Genomic DNA, 15,575 nt, shown 5'->3' with positions numbered 1-15,575 from the left:
TATTATTGTTATAATCCTCTTCATCAAATCTTTCGAAAATCTCATTTTAAGGTGCTCCAGCTGAACCAAGACCTTCGTACAATCTCTTGATAAATCTCAGGACTCTCAAGTTGTAGACACTGAAATAAATGCCCTCTTCTCCATAGCTCACATTTAAAAAGCCACAAGGAGTATTCCTCCAAGGAGCAGCCAGGAAGGAGTCACCATTTTCACACACAAATTGCCATTTACATCTTCTGAAGCTGACACCGACACCAGACTTGCACTTATGGGAAGTGAAAATTAAGGTCCCCATCCCCACTTCCATATTTTCATCTGACTTAAGTCCCTTTCTAGTGTACACACAGCTACCAAAGACTCAGTTCTTCAAAAATACAGCAACTTAACCAACTGAATATTCTTGTAGAAGAGTAAGAGCTCTTGTCAAAACCAGCAACTGGAGTAGATGCAGTACAGTTCTCTCTCCAGTCACACCTACACTATTGATAAAGAAGGTATAAGTAGAAAAAGAGAAAGCTGATCAGATACCATGATATAAAAATACACTTTCTCGAACTCTCCATCAGCACTCCCTCTCCCAAAGACAACTGTCTTCTTTTCAAAGCTAAGCATAGATTTATTATGCCATACTCAAGTTTTTTCAGCATTGTCCCTATTGGCTGGGCCTCACACTTTTTTTATACCTGGTCTGCACACTCCAGTGTATTCATATCTATTGTCATCTCAAATACCTACTTTTCTCACATGAAGGGGAAAAAAAAGGCGGGGGGAAGACTGTTTTTCAAAATTTATTTTTTATATTTCTTTACTATACTGAACAGCTTTAAGAAGTCTCTCATTTGACAGACTACAGATGAATTAGAAAGAAACTTCCTTAAGTATCCATAACAACAGGAAGACTTCAATGGAAAAGCCTTTTTTTAAAGGCAGCATTTCAAGAAGACTTTTCAAGTCTCTCTAGTGAATTTCCCACCCAACCCCACTGGAAATGGCCAGCAATGACAGTTAAGCCCGAGCTATGGAAACTCCCTTTACACAAGCTAGTAAACTAGTTTAACACAGCTTTTCTCTTAATTAGAAGAAGTCCAAGAAACATAGTACAGCCATGTAGTAGAAGCCATATATACATAAATGCAAGGAAGCGTTCATTTTGCTACTCATTGCGTCCAGGTTGTTGCCAAACGATTCCTGAACAGGACGGCTCCAACACAGATTTAGCTCAAGCAAAGTCTTCAGACACCAACGGGCTCCACTTGAAAGACAAAGCACCCAGTCTGTGTTGGCTACAGCTGGTCCTTCAGTCCCGCTCCTCCACTATAGTTCATCTACTTCCAGAGCTGCAGCCTCCCTCAAGTCATTAGACTGATCTTATTACCAGGCTCCTAATCCTCACTTACTGTCTCCACTACCCATTAGCTGCCCCTCATTTAATAGCTCTTTCTTAATAGGTTGCAAGCTTACCAGCTACTATTCCTCATCAAATTACTATTACTATTCCCCCACCAAATCTCCACACCTACAAGTGATTTATTCTCAGACCAGCTCATAGCCTTGAGGCAGTGTTTGCTATAGTCCTGCTTGGTGACTACAAGTTAAACATACTCTAAATTATTGTTCAGACTACAGCAAATACACATTTTCCTTCACTGGGAAAGGTCACCACACAGAGCTGCAAACCAAGGTAATGCCTAGGAAGTCAGCAGAGGCACTTTCACCTCACAGAATCACTTACATCAGAAAGGACCTCTCGAGATCATATAGCCCAACTTCCTGCTCAAGCAGGGTCAAGCAAGAACCACTTGCCCAGCACCTCATCAAGCTGGGTTTTGAGTCTGCACAGACTCCACCACATGTGCTTGACCACCCTCAAAGCAGAAAAGTATTTTGTCCTGGTCAAACAGAACTTAATCTTTTTAAGTTTGTGCCCCATTGCCTTTCTTGTCCTGCTAGTGGGCCTACAGAGACGAATCTGGCTCTGTCTTCATTTCCTCCCATCAGGTGTTACACACTGATAGAATCTCCCCACAAGCCTACACATTAAGGGAACAGCAGTCTTTAGGCCAAAGATTTCTTGCCCTGCACCAATCGTCCCCCCCCAGTTTAGAATAAACCAGCATCACCAGGTGTTCTACTGCAGTGTTGTGCCACAGAAGTTTTTTGTTGTTGCTATCATGGTAGAGAATACAAGAACCTTCAACTACACATTTAAGAAACAAGATGAAAGACTATCTTAGCAAGCTACCAGAAATTGAACTTGGAATTTTCAAAGTATTCCTACACACACACACACACATCCAGAAATTTACCTAGAGCAACCTATGGACTACCTGCTTCACAATGGCAAAAGTACCTAAACGCACCTCAGCCAAAAGGTACAAATTCAATGCCACCAGCTTCCACCTGAGAGTTATAATCTCCCATTCTGCAGTTAAAGTATGATGTGATCAAGGCTGTAAGACTTTGGCCTAGAAATCAGGCATTTCATTTAGCTAACAGCAAAAGAGACACTAGACAAAACCAGCAGCTTTGATTCCTGTGACTGAACTCTGTGAACAGGAAGCACCTGAAGTGACAGCAAATAAAGGTGGCCTTCTCATCACACATTCTTCATCCATTCATTTCATGAAAGGCAATTATTTTGGCCAAGGCAGTTTTCCATAACAGAGAGGACCCTCTCCTTTTTACCTTAGTCAGATGCTTCCAAATGCATGCTGAGTTGTAGAAGGAAACACTAGGTCAAAGTGTGATTCCCAGCCTACTGGAGTCAAGACACCAGATTAGCAAATACCAATTCTTGTCACATCCTTGTTTGCATTACTTACCGCAGAAATGACACTTCCAAAGCTCCTGCAATTCAGAATATCAAGAGGCTCTTCTGACAGTTCTGTTACATTCTTCTCATCCTATGGCAGTTCAACCACCTATGCCTTGTTCCCAGTCTCCGAGGCCATAGGATGAAGACTGGAAGTGTTTGTTCAGTCACTCATTTTGTAAAAGGCAAACCCCAGCTGCTGGAATATTTAGAGTGCATAAGCCTCCTAAATCAAATTACCAGTACAAAAGCAACGATTTTAAGGAATTCTGATCCTGGCAGTTTAAACACTTTTGAGAAGTCTCCTTTGGAAAACCAGAGGAGCTTCTTATAGTCCCTAGGGAGCACGGCTTTGAGTTCAGTGACCATAAAACATTTGATCCAAGTGTGTCTAAAATCAGGATGATCAGCTGTTCTAATTTTACATTTTCACTGTAATTATATCTCAAAGATGATTAAAACCTTTTAAAAAAATTAGGCAACTGCTCTGCTGGGACCAGTGAGGGCAACCAGATGCAGGGGCCAATGCTTTGTTGAAAAGTAATCTGAATCCCCAAACAAGATAACCATATAGCGCTTGTAGGATCAGTCAGTTCTTGCCAGGGAAGTACAAAGGCAAGGGGCACAAACAGCCTTTGGCATTCTTTCAAGGTTTTTGATTTGTCCCTTGGTCAAAACCAGGTTTGTTTTCTGCTTTTAAAAATAAATAAAAAAAAAATTTAAACCTTGAAAAACTAGTGCTAGAAGCACAATCATGCTCTTTAGTAGATCAGTAAGAGAATATTTTCCTTCTGTACTATGAGCTGACTGCATCCTGAAGAGCAACTCAAAACAGAGCAGTTTCAGAGAAGTCCACGTGTGAGACTAAGTTACCCCAAGGTAGCAGCTGACAGGGAATAAACTCCAAAATAATTAAAAGAAAGCAAACAGGTTTAGTTGTCCGAACAAGGAATTTTAATTTTAGGTCAACTATTGAACTAGGTCAACATCCAGTTCACAATGTCTACAGATAGTGGGCATAGCCAGTCACTACGGTAAGTTTATTGAAGCACCAAGCTCCACACAAGACTGTAAAATACATTTTAAACTACTAGTAAGAAAGCTTCTTCAAGTCAACAATACTATTAAGGGCCAGAGTTTAAGGATTAAGTTTTCACCTTCCAAACTATTTTTAAGACAGCCAATCCATTGCATAAGCAAACCAAACTGCTACATACTGAAACACAGAGCAGCAACTGTATTGAACAATTCCTGTAAATAATTCAAGGATACATTGAAACAGTATGGGTAAATTGTAATTTTTTATTGGAAAACAAATATACAACTTGGAATGGATTTGAGGCAAATCGTGCCATAAGCAGATTTTTTTTGAAAATAAGTGGCTAAACAAAGTTTAAAAAGCATAGTAACAAGAGGAGAAAAATGTTTTCTGGTACAGGACCAGCAGTACAAAAAAAAAAAAAACAAACTTGTGTACGAGTACCTGGATAAATCACCCGTTTTGCAATAGTGCAACTTAAGTTTCATATTGTTGACTGTCAATCGTCCACAACGTTAAGACTCCACATTTCAACAACATGTTACAGGTATGGCCACAAACAAGTTACTGTGAAGTAAGCTAGGAGAATGATTTTTACAGTGCATTAGCTACATGTATATATACTATTCACATGGTTTTATCCTGCAGTTAGCTGCAAGAGTCCTCATCCTCCACAGAAAGCAGAATAAACTCCTTTATATACTAGAGAACTAGAGCCATCATGTTGCTTTAACTAAGGAATTGCTAATGCATGGTAAAACCTAGCTTACTTTATGTAACTTGTTACACTAGTCATACCTAAGTCTCCTAAAGAAAGCTACTTTTTTTAAAAAAACAGACAACCCAGATGTTCCCTCAGTTAACCAACTCCATCTAACTTCAGATGTGCAGAAGGGCTTAAATATCCAGAGTAAGCCACATGCAACATTTGTTACTTGATCAATTTTCCAAAAATCAGAACAATGACAGTAAGATAAAGGAGAAAAACATGGAGGAATGGCCTTCTAATTACTATACATGCATATTCTTTTGACAGTAAGGGAAAACCTTTTACAGATAAGTTACAAACAGAGAAAAGGCAAATAAACAATTTTGTACAAGAAATTTAACACATTCTGTACAACGTCTTCACTTCGCTGTCATCATTTGTACAAACTCTGTAAAAGGAAAGAGTTGCACAAGAGTTACTCAGAGAAAAATCTGAATTGCAAGATCTGAGAAGTGACTTGCCTTATTAGTGCTGAACACTGCTTCAAAATTGTATTTTCAGTTACATTCAAAAAAGCATCTTCAAAAGTCTCATTTTCCACCAACCACATCTAAAAAAACCTCTTATTTTTAATGGCAAAAGATCCCTCTTGGTCCTTCATTGAACTGGGGAACAGCCTTACTTCCAAAGTACAACATTACATGGTCCCTCATGCCCACTGACTTACAGATAGGGACAAGATGTCTAAGAATGACTAATATCAGTAGAAATTGTGCTGAAGGGACCATCTGTTAAGTAGATGTACAAGCAAGATATTCTGTTGGTTTGCAGAATAGCTTAAGTCTTAGTATTTTGCCTGACTGGCTTTAAGCAACAAAATCATTGCTTATTCACAGCACACTGGAAGTTAGATCCCAAAAAATAGGATTCTTCACTTATCTTGCTGAACCATAGTTTCACGTACAATTACAAAAAGAAACTGAACCTAAAAGGAATAAACTGGTTGGTCAAGATCCAGAACAAGCAGAAACAAGAAGAATGCCCACTTTTCCCTAGCGCCAGCTTTTAAACACTATTCCTAAGTACAATTACAGAAAAGCTGCAGTCTTACTCATAAAGACGCTTTTCAATGACTGATGAGTGAGTGCTCATCCTGATGCCACAAACAAAAAGGCCTTAAAGGGAAGCCATACCTACACCTCAAAAAGAGTAAGGGTATTATCTGAAAACACCCTAGCTCTTTTCTAGATGTTCAGAAGTTAAACTGAACATAAGCTAACATGCTTAGTGCTCCTGAATGGCAAGCAATTGGTAAAAGAAGCCCACCCGCTTGCGTGACTCCCAGGAAGAAAGGAAATAAAAACAAGCTACTGGTGCAGCTGATCTGTGTTTTAAGATTATTTTACAGGTCTTTTAAAGGTCTTGGAAATTGTGTATTTTAGAGGCTTTCTCCCTTTAATTAGTAATTTTTAAAGCATTAATGAAAAATGAGTGATCTGCTACAGTTAGGTCAATATTCATTAGCAGACAGAACAGTATGCGAACAACCTGCCTGCCTTCTTTATTCTAATGGCCGTTAAACATCATTAGTTTTAGAAAGTTATTACTTACACAGATGAATAGTCATTTTTTGCCTTTGGCACAAAGGTAGCAACAGCCTACTTAAACCTATTTAGAGGTACACAATGTACATACTAAAAGACATTAGTTTAAAGGAACACTACATGTTGAGAACTCATTTGAACACTGCCCTATTTCAACTTGGTGTGGCTATCAGTATCTACACAAACATGAGCATGAAAAAAGCACTACACAAGAAGAATTGTTTAACAACTCCTTACCTTCATAGTTTACTTGACCATCACCATCAATGTCTGCTTCCCTAATCATTTCATCAACTTCTTCATCTGTTAGCTTCTCCCCAAGATTTGTCATCACATGACGGAGTTCTGCAGCACTAATGTAACCGTTACCATCCTGGGAAGGGAAACAGGGAAGACTGAAACAAGACTTGTCTAACATCTAGTGACTTAACTATAACTTAAGAATACTGCAGAGCAAGCTGAACACTGGAAGTTAGCACAGCTTTAACCACTAGCATTTGCACAAGGCAAGAGAGATGTAAGCTTATATTCAGTATCGTCCACAATCGTAAGTCTTAAAAAGGTATTTTAAAAGCAACTTATCCAGGTCTACTTTGGCTGTCTTATCCATAGACATTTTTTAACCACTAACAAAGCAATCAGTATCTTTTGCAATCTTCTTGGGTGACAGATGTCTATTCAATTATGTGATCATCTGGCTGAAGTACCTATTTTTCTTAGAAATTCACCCGTTTCACAAGAGTGCAGTACAAAGCCATAAGGCCTTTAGAAATCACTTCTACATATTCCATCCTCAGACACTTGATACCAAAGTACTAGTGTATGCAAATACCGGGCTGACTTCTTCCCCTCCACACCCCAAGGTATTCAACATCATATATTTTCTGTTTAAAATTGCATCTTGCTTAAGAGGCTGAATAACTTTTGACTCATTTAGCAATTTTGTTAATAAACAGTAAGTGAAAGATTTAAAAGACTGCCATTTGAAGTATTTAAACAATTTCCCTGCCAGTGTTGTACAAGTATTTCAGTATCACAGCAAGTGGTAGCTGAATAGTATCACCCACTGCTATCATGATAACTCATCTGACTGTCAGGTACAGCACCACAGTACACTGAGCTTTAGGATGACTAGTTAACCTAGAGGGTCTAGAACACAAGACTGCAGACACGCTCAATTCAGTGATGAAGCTCGTTAGAAGTCAGTCAGTTTTCATAACAATTTAAGGTAAAATTTTTAGTACCTTGTCAAACACACGGAACGCTTCTCTAATTTCTTCTTCACTATCTGTATCTTTCATTTTTCTTGCCATCATTGTCAGAAACTCTGGAAAGTCAATTGTGCCATTGCCTGCAAGATAGTCACTTTGTTAGAAAAACAGGTTTCAGGCACTCCATTAAAATACTTTTTAGTAAAATCTTACCATCAGCATCTACTTCATTAATCATATCCTGTAGCTCTGCTTCTGTGGGGTTCTGACCAAGCGATCTCATCACTGTCCCCAACTCCTTTGTAGTTATAGTACCATCACCATCCTTGTCAAATAGTGAAAAAGCTTCTTTGAATTCTGTACAATAGCAAAAAAAAGAGTTAATCCTTTCAGCTCTGAAATGTTAAGTTCACTTAATCATGTAAGAACTCATAGTTGCTTATTGTTTTAAATTACAAAACTTTATTCTCTCAGAAAAAAAATTCAGTATACCGCTCAGCCTGCTATACTTATAATGCTAACATGGAAGCACCAGCATCTGGAAAATAAATGGCCAGTCCATCAACCACATTCTGATCCTAATAAGATGGAAGGTCATCCATTTCACAAGTACTTAGATGCTTGTTACTATTCATCTTGAACAAGGATCCATACTACCGAGGTGAAGGGAATAGCTATTTGAAACTAGAATGATCCACATTCTTGGTAAGAAATTGTAATTTCATATTTTCCCATGAAAAAAAACAACTTCTATTACTAATAGGAGACAAGTCAACAGAAAAAGGTAAAATCAGACCAAACAAAAAATAGTTTCTCTTTATACTCACTTCCACCAGACCTACAAGCCTGAACAGGATACAATACAGGAAGCCGCAGTACCTAACACCACTGGTCTTAACACCTGTCCATACTTAACTAAAAAAGAATTTCTCCCAGTTCTTTCTCCCATTGGACTTCTGCAGTTCCTCAGCCTACATATATTAGTCAGTTGTTCAAGAAGGAAAGTCACTGGCATCTTAAATATCTGAAAAGCTGCTTAGAAAATTGCTTTGGCCTGAAATAGCCTTCATAGAATTAGTAAAGAACAGTTTTAAGATTGCTTAACTGTTTCAATGCTACCTCTTAACCTCCTTACAATGGCTGTATTGTAGCCAGCAATAGTAATATAAGCATAACATATTTAATTGTCCAAACCAAAAACAGAGTTGGTTTTAAACCATGCCATGTGTTTGTCTCTGGCCACAGATCTTTAAAGTAGCTCACTTAACTATAGTATCTCATACACAATTTACAGCTAAAAATGAAAAACTTATCTCCTCCCTTTTACAGTTCAGATCCTTTCACAGCTTTCAAAGCACCTGAGATCAAGCCTATGGAGAACTTTTTAGCTCAAGGGCACTCCTGCATCAGAAATACTTCCAAGAATTAATTTTTAAAATTTTCAAGCAGTCAGTTTTCCAGATGGTGGTTTTCCCAGACAAAAATTAGTCACAGTAAAAGCTGTGTTTTCCCATGAACTGCATGAAGCCTTCTTCATCCATTTCAGACTCTGAAACACTTAAGTCAAGTAGAAGCTCAGAAGTGTTAAAAATCCAACTACAAGGACAGGCTTATTATAGTTCATGAATGCAGCTATAATACCAGAGCCAGAGTTGAGTCCCATCCAGGAAAACACACACTCTTCCACATCTAACAGTCTAAAGTGTTCCAAAAGCCAACTCCTGTTGTTTAGCATGTAAGACTCAGAGCAAGGCTACCACAGGTTCAGAAAAAACAGTTTCAAGTCAGTATTGTATAATCAAAGCAGAAGCACTCTTGCCCAAGGAGATAGCTATAGCCTGTACCTACAGTAACTTCCAACAGTCTCTGGGGCTAGTTTCAGTTAGCTTGGAGTCAATACATCCATTTACTAGGAGCCAAGTTTTACACTGGGGAAGAAAAGGCTTTTGGGGCAAGTCTAGTCTACTATGGAAGGACCTGGAAAGGAGAACATTAAGTCTTTATCAAGTGTCAGGAAATCAAGTGTTATTCAAAATGTTTTGCTCTTAACCACTTCCATCCTTAGCTTGAAGGTCAACTGTCACTAAACCAAACATGAAGCAGACTTCACAGTACTGCAATGACCCTGTTTAGAAAAATCATTGTTTTTTATTAAAAAAAATTAGACTTGCTTTCTACAAGATCACCCATTCAGTGGTACATTCTGAACACCAGTAATGAACCACTCCATGGTCAACTCTTTCTTTTACCAAGATGCTGTAGGCTAAGCAACCAGCTCTAAATCATAATCATAAAGTGAGTCAAAAGATGAGTAACATATTCCTTTCTGAAATGCTGAATCAAGTGAAGAATATGATTTAAATTCCTCTTTAACCACTTTTAGGAACAGGCCCTGGTAATTAGAACAAAGGAATAACAACCTATGCAGGTACAGTTTAGGCTAGAAAATGAACAACCTAGTATAGCTTTGGAGGATTTGTGGCAATGGCCAGTAAAGGCAGCCATGAAGTTTAGCAAGCAACTCAGTTCTGGCTTCCTGCAACATAAGAATATATAAAACACACCTCCCACACTTTAAACACCTTATAATTCCATGCAGCATGTAAAGCAAATACTCCCACTATTCAACACTCCTCCACATCAAACTACAAATTAAAATTCTTTTAAATCCTAGATAAGGCTAACCTGTCAGAAAACAGAATCATGCCAGCAGAACCACTCATCTTCAAGCCATCTGAAAATGTTTCAACCTTCCCCTCCTTCTGAAAAGCAGGCTACAACAGAAAAGACTACTTCCAGGCCCCCCCCAACAGAACATGATCTCTAACACCCTAGCTCAAAATGTCCCGTTTATTAGCTTCTGAGGCATCTCTGTACCACATTACCCTTCCAGATGAAGTGGCAGTCTTCACTGACCTAATTGTTCAGTGAACCAGATGCTCTCACACAGTTCAGCCAGCTACAGCCAGAACTTTTACAGGAGAATGTCAATTGTTCTTTTTCACAGCTACCAGAAGCTCAACACTTAGACATTACTATTTTCACAATGAAATAAATTCTAAATAGCTCTTGTGGTCAGGTCTCCATCACAGAACCACAGCACACTAAAGGACCAAGGTATAACAAACACCATACATAGACCTACTTGTTCAGAGAGCCCATTTAGACTTCTTTGAGGTCCAGTGGAAGGAAGTATAGCTCACTAGAGATCAGCTGCTTTGAGACAAACGCAACTTTTTTTTTTTCCTCCAACCATCCACACCAAATGGTCCTGACCTACATAAATTTTTTAATACAAGGCTTAAACAAATGGATACCCATTTGATTCAGCAATTTCAATTCTTACTGAAGCTGCAACTAGCATTCATATTCTGTACCTGCCTAGCTTTCAAAAATCAGCCTTTCATATGAACAACACCTGGGTCTTTCACCCCTGCCTATAAGGGCAAAAAGCTTCAGTCCCATATGACCACTGAGTTATATGGGAAATAAGAACATCTGGAATCTTTAACAACTGTATTCTGGTGCTTCACAGTAGAGGTGGAAGATTTGTTTTAAACCCAGGAGAACTGGCTGCTTTAACTACTTTGGTCTTCTATTTAAGAACGGTGTCTCTACCTTGTAGTACTATTTTAAGGCTGCCTTCAAATCAAAAGCAAGGTATCTTCAGGTAATTGAAATTGAATGGTAGGGGACTCAAAATTGTCTTCCAAACCACAATGTCTCTGTGAAATATGCAAGCTGTACCTGCAGCAGCTTTCCCATGCAAGACAACAAAACTAAGCAGACTGCTTAGTCAGCTACAGCCCTTCCTAAGCAGTACTAGGGATGTCTTCACATCAAGAGGTTTATGGTTTACTTGCAGACACATCTGTTTCATGAAATACCACAGCTGAACTGAAAGTGGCAGGCCATTTTACACTGCATACTAACACCAAGTTACAGTTTTATTCTTTTCACACAGATTAAAGCCCTCTATTCCAGTACAACAAGCTTGTTAATAACCACTTTCAACTCTGAGAGTTGTACTATCATTACTGAACAGCTAACATTAGCACTAATCCTGAGGTAGTGTTAATAAACTTCCTGTTTATATTCCATTATCAGCTACATCAACTAATAAAGCTCCTACAGTTAAGAACTGAAACAATAAACCATTATCAAAAAGACAGCTGTGACAACTGATGAAGCCTGCTCCAACTAAACTGATCACAAAACCCTTAAGATACATAGGCCACTTCCAGAAAAAAAAAAAAATAATCTTGAGTTGAACTAGGTTTGGCTTGTGCTTACTCATAAGACAGTACCATAGCAACGAGTAAATAAAGATTTTCCATAAAACCATAATTAGTCTCCTATGAGTTAAAGCAAGCTTCTGAAGTCTCAAAGCTACAGAAGAATGTTCTTACACTTCAAATTTGGCAATAATAGTAAAAACAAACTAGCTCATTACGACACTTGTTTTAACACACTGTCTTCAAGAGCTACACCACAGTTAAAATTGCAATACCTCTTAAAAGGTTGTTTTCTGTGTGCTTGACCTGCCACTATTAGATTAGCAGCACCATGGCACTCTCTAAAAATCATTTCACATGACAGTTATGCACACTGAGACTTTCTAGTATTAACACTATACTCTTGTCAGATCAAAAACCCTGAAGGTTTTGAACGTCCATGGCAAGTTGAATTTTGCATTACCAGCTTTACGTCACATCAAGTACTGAAGTTGAAATCAGTCTTCAGAAAGCAGTGACAGATAACAGTTTGTGCAGCCCATGTGAGTAGGAGACACAATAACCAAAAGTTTCAGCCACTAGTAAGACAGTTGTCAGTGCACAGAAAGCGCTGTTCAGGGGCCAATACTAAGATGCAAGAGATGCATACTAAGCATTGCAGAGCAAGCGCCAGAGCATCAGAACAGAGCACAGAACACTTGTGTCCAAGTACACAACACAGTTCCAAATACGGAATATCAAGAGGTATCATCATGAAGCCAGCCTCCGCTGTCAAAACTCAGCCACTCTGAAAGACCTCTGCTGACAGCAGAGCAAAGCAAATTATTTTTGCCTTCTGTTATAAGAGCACTCCACATTCCAAATCTTCATCAAAGATCTTCCCCCCCCCCACCTTTCAGTTTGCACTTTGGACAATTCTGTAGTCATGAGAATTAAAACAAACAAACAAACAAAACAAAAGAAAGTTCCAAGTCTACTTAATAGCTAGCAAAACTGTGAGGACTGTCTACCTATTAGAGAACAAAACTTCAGATTCATAGTATCCATGATGCTTTACAGTAAATAAGGCTTTAAAACTTTTGTGAAAAATCGAAACAGTCCACTATACTACTTCAGTACCTAAGAAAGCTAAATATCTTGTGTAACAAAGAGTGCCACTGGATTAAGAGATGTGTCAGGTCAAGTAGGAGTAGCAACACAGTATGAAAAACCTCACCTGCAATCTGCTCTTCTGTCAGTTGATCAGCCTGTAATAAAAGAGAATATTGTTAGAGTTGCAGCAAAAGTTCAAGGTAAAATAAGACACAGACTTGCGGTGATCTCTGAGTATGGTAGCTGCTCTTCAGGATTTATCTGCAGCATTCTGAAACAGTTCTAACAGAGCTCAAAAGTCATCAGAATTGTTTGCTAAGTAAGCGCTGGCAGCCTCTCCTCATTTCCTGACCCTACAATATCTGGTACACCCAAATAATGGATTACCATGTGCATCAATTACCCAAGCAACACTAGCGAACTCAAGGCACACAGATCCCTCCAGACTGGTTTTAAAAACTCATTAACACAGTGGACTACTGGTAGCAATACTTTGGTAAACTAGCCTCAGCTTAAAGACTTTGGGTCTAAGTAATGCAGCAGCAACCCCATATCCAAAGTTTAAGTCAGGCTAGTCTCTTCTGCTAAGTTACAATGCTATCACTAGAAAAATAGACTCTCCTCCAGAATGAAATCAACCCTTGATTAACATGAAACTTAACATCCAAGAACGACCTGGCTATAAAAAACAGTTTATCAGTACTAGCAACTTCAGCCCAAACTGCTAATTTCAATGCATTTGCCATATGGCTGTCTAGACTTTTCAGACTGTTGTCTCTAGATTCAAGTAGCATAAAGCTGGCTCACAGGGCCACAATAGAAAAGTTCTATGTTATAAGAATTTCTCTATCAGTTGGCTATATCCAGTTCATACTTCATCATGCTCTACCAGTGAACAGTTTTGAATCAACTGGATTTGACAGAATAAAAAAAAAAAAAAAGCCTCTGTCTTTGAGGCCAAGCCCCAAATAGTCTTCACACTTGAAAGAACACAAAGGTATTAAGGACTGTAGAAGTGCTCTCCCTGGGTGTTCAAAGTCAGCTGACTCTTCAAATTCTGCACAGCTTCAGCTGAGTTGCAGTAACTAGGCCATACAATTCCTTTAAGGAAGGTTCTTGAGCTCTTTACCCCATAGTACTCCGACGAAAAGCCAAAAAGCCCCACTTGAAAATAGAAAGAATACATTCACTGCCGAAGTTCAACATCTTTTTTTCTTGTTTTGTTTCACTTTGCAACCACTTCTGCAACAACCTCTTTATAATTATTGCAATATTGACAGTTTGAAATATTTTCAGTCATTAGCTGTGTCCAGAAGGATGTCTCTACATATCAGACATTTGCTGACGAATACGTAGAAAGAGGTATATACACCATGTACTCATTTTCATTAGAGTTAACATTTCTATACTGTACACAAACTTTGAATTTACCAACTCCTGGCTACTCTTCTGTAACTCAAGTTAGCTGCTCAGGGAACTTTACAAGAACTAAACCATTCACAAAGAAAATACACATACAACAACAGCCCAAGATAAAAGGCCACAATCACTTATTTCTCAGACTGACTGTAGCTCACCTACTCTTAAGAATCAAGACCACAGTACCAAGCAACTTCTACAAGAGCAGGCAATGGGTATTTGTAGCTATAGACTCCACTTGTTTCAATTTCAGCAGCCACAGGATGCACTCCCATGCAGGTTCAACTTCTTATTTTAAAAAATAAGATAGTCTAGGGTGGCTCGACTACCAATTCAACATTTGGCTTCCACATGGAAGCATTCTGCTGGTCCCTGAACAGAAGCCTAACAGATTTTGTCTGGAGAGTATCATTAATATAGACTCACTCATACCTTTGCATGCTATTTACATTTTTATTGCTCCAGTGAAGAGAACGATGTGCTACATTTCCGTAGGATATTTTTATCCGCAGAAAGCTTAGATCAGATTTAAGTAGCAAGAACCTAGTTTATTTAGGTTAATACTTACGGGTTACCAAGTTGAGTCACATACTGTTTTATATACAGTTTTATATAAAGACATGACATTAAGCAGCGTTTAAGTGCTAGGTGTTCCCAAACTCTTCCTTTCTAACTCTTCCAGCAACTTAAAACATCCTATAGCCACTAACCATAAATTTGGATAAGCTTTGTCAGTACCTGTAAGAGGTACAGTGTCTGAGAAGAGCACGAAGCTTCTTAGAAGCCACAGGTATACAGCAGTTGAACGATAGGCAGTTGAACGATAAGCAAGGAGGTGGGGCAAGGTTGAACAAATACCATCTGTACTCTGCAGTGCTAGGCTCTGCAGGGACTGCTGCGCAACAGCAGTAAAAGGCGGAGCCAGCAAGTCTGCTAGATCACTCCCTCTCATGCCACTCATGTGGCGGGCTGATAGCTGGGACCCGTCCAGCGAGTTCACAGGCCACTGTGGTCTTCCTAGATTGGCCTTCTGGAGCTCTCTGTCCTGACTTCACAATCCTCAAGCACCAGACACGTGAGAGCATGCACACCTTCGGTAATGCCACCCAACTTCAGAAACACTGTTAAATTACAACATGCCTATGCTGAAGTCTTAACATTCTCTTTACTATGGCCAAAATATAGCTGAAAATCTTCGATGAAGTCAGGGAACCCACCACAGTTTTGACACAGCATTCTCTGATTCACGACGCAGCACTTTCATTTTCACTGCAATAGCTCCCATCCCCCTCCACCCCCAGAAAACGCTGAGGGCCTGACAATGAATCCAAGCCTCCTAGAAACATAGGGGAGCTGTTGTATGTGCAGCAGTTTCAGTGGCATATGCAGCCTCTAGAGGTAGTGTTTCATTACAGTCATAGCTGCTATGCAGTAACCAGCTTGGAAGATCCTCA

At 39.1% G+C, this 15,575-nt stretch overlaps 1 protein-coding gene across 1 annotated transcript; it reads right to left on the bottom strand.

Annotated features, from left to right (window-relative positions):
- Positions 1 to 3,743: 3,743 nt before the first annotated feature.
- On the bottom strand, positions 3,744 to 15,082 carry LOC104271499 (calmodulin-A-like). The gene is made up of 7 exons (XM_009866183.1): positions 14,860 to 15,082; positions 13,832 to 13,866; positions 12,827 to 12,857; positions 7,589 to 7,732; positions 7,409 to 7,515; positions 6,402 to 6,537; positions 3,744 to 5,008 (listed from the first exon to the last, which is right to left on the bottom strand). Exons 1-7 carry the CDS (start codon positions 15,080 to 15,082, stop codon positions 4,980 to 4,982), a joined length of 705 nt encoding a protein of 234 aa, XP_009864485.1. The 3' UTR covers positions 3,744 to 4,979.
- Between the last annotated feature and the right edge of the window lie 493 nt (positions 15,083 to 15,575).

Source organism: Apaloderma vittatum, unplaced genomic scaffold (assembly GCF_000703405.1).
Source record: "Apaloderma vittatum isolate BGI_N311 unplaced genomic scaffold, ASM70340v1 scaffold6283, whole genome shotgun sequence".
Lineage (NCBI taxonomy): Eukaryota > Metazoa > Chordata > Aves > Trogoniformes > Trogonidae > Apaloderma > Apaloderma vittatum.
This window is presented reverse-complemented; position numbering and strand designations above follow the sequence as displayed.

Bases quoted from the DNA above. Each gene is read 5' to 3' on its own strand.
- LOC104271499 (XM_009866183.1), bottom strand. From the start codon at position 15,082: ATGAGTGGCATGAGAGGGAGTGATCTAGCAGACTTGCTGGCTCCGCCT. The intron at 12,858-13,831 runs GTAAAGAGCTCA...CTTTTATTACAG, and splicing joins TTTCGTCGGAGTACTATGGG to GCTGATCAACTGACAGAAGA. The intron at 6,538-7,408 runs GTACTAAAAATT...TTCCCTTCCCAG, and splicing joins CGTTCCGTGTGTTTGACAAG to GATGGTAACGGTTACATTAG.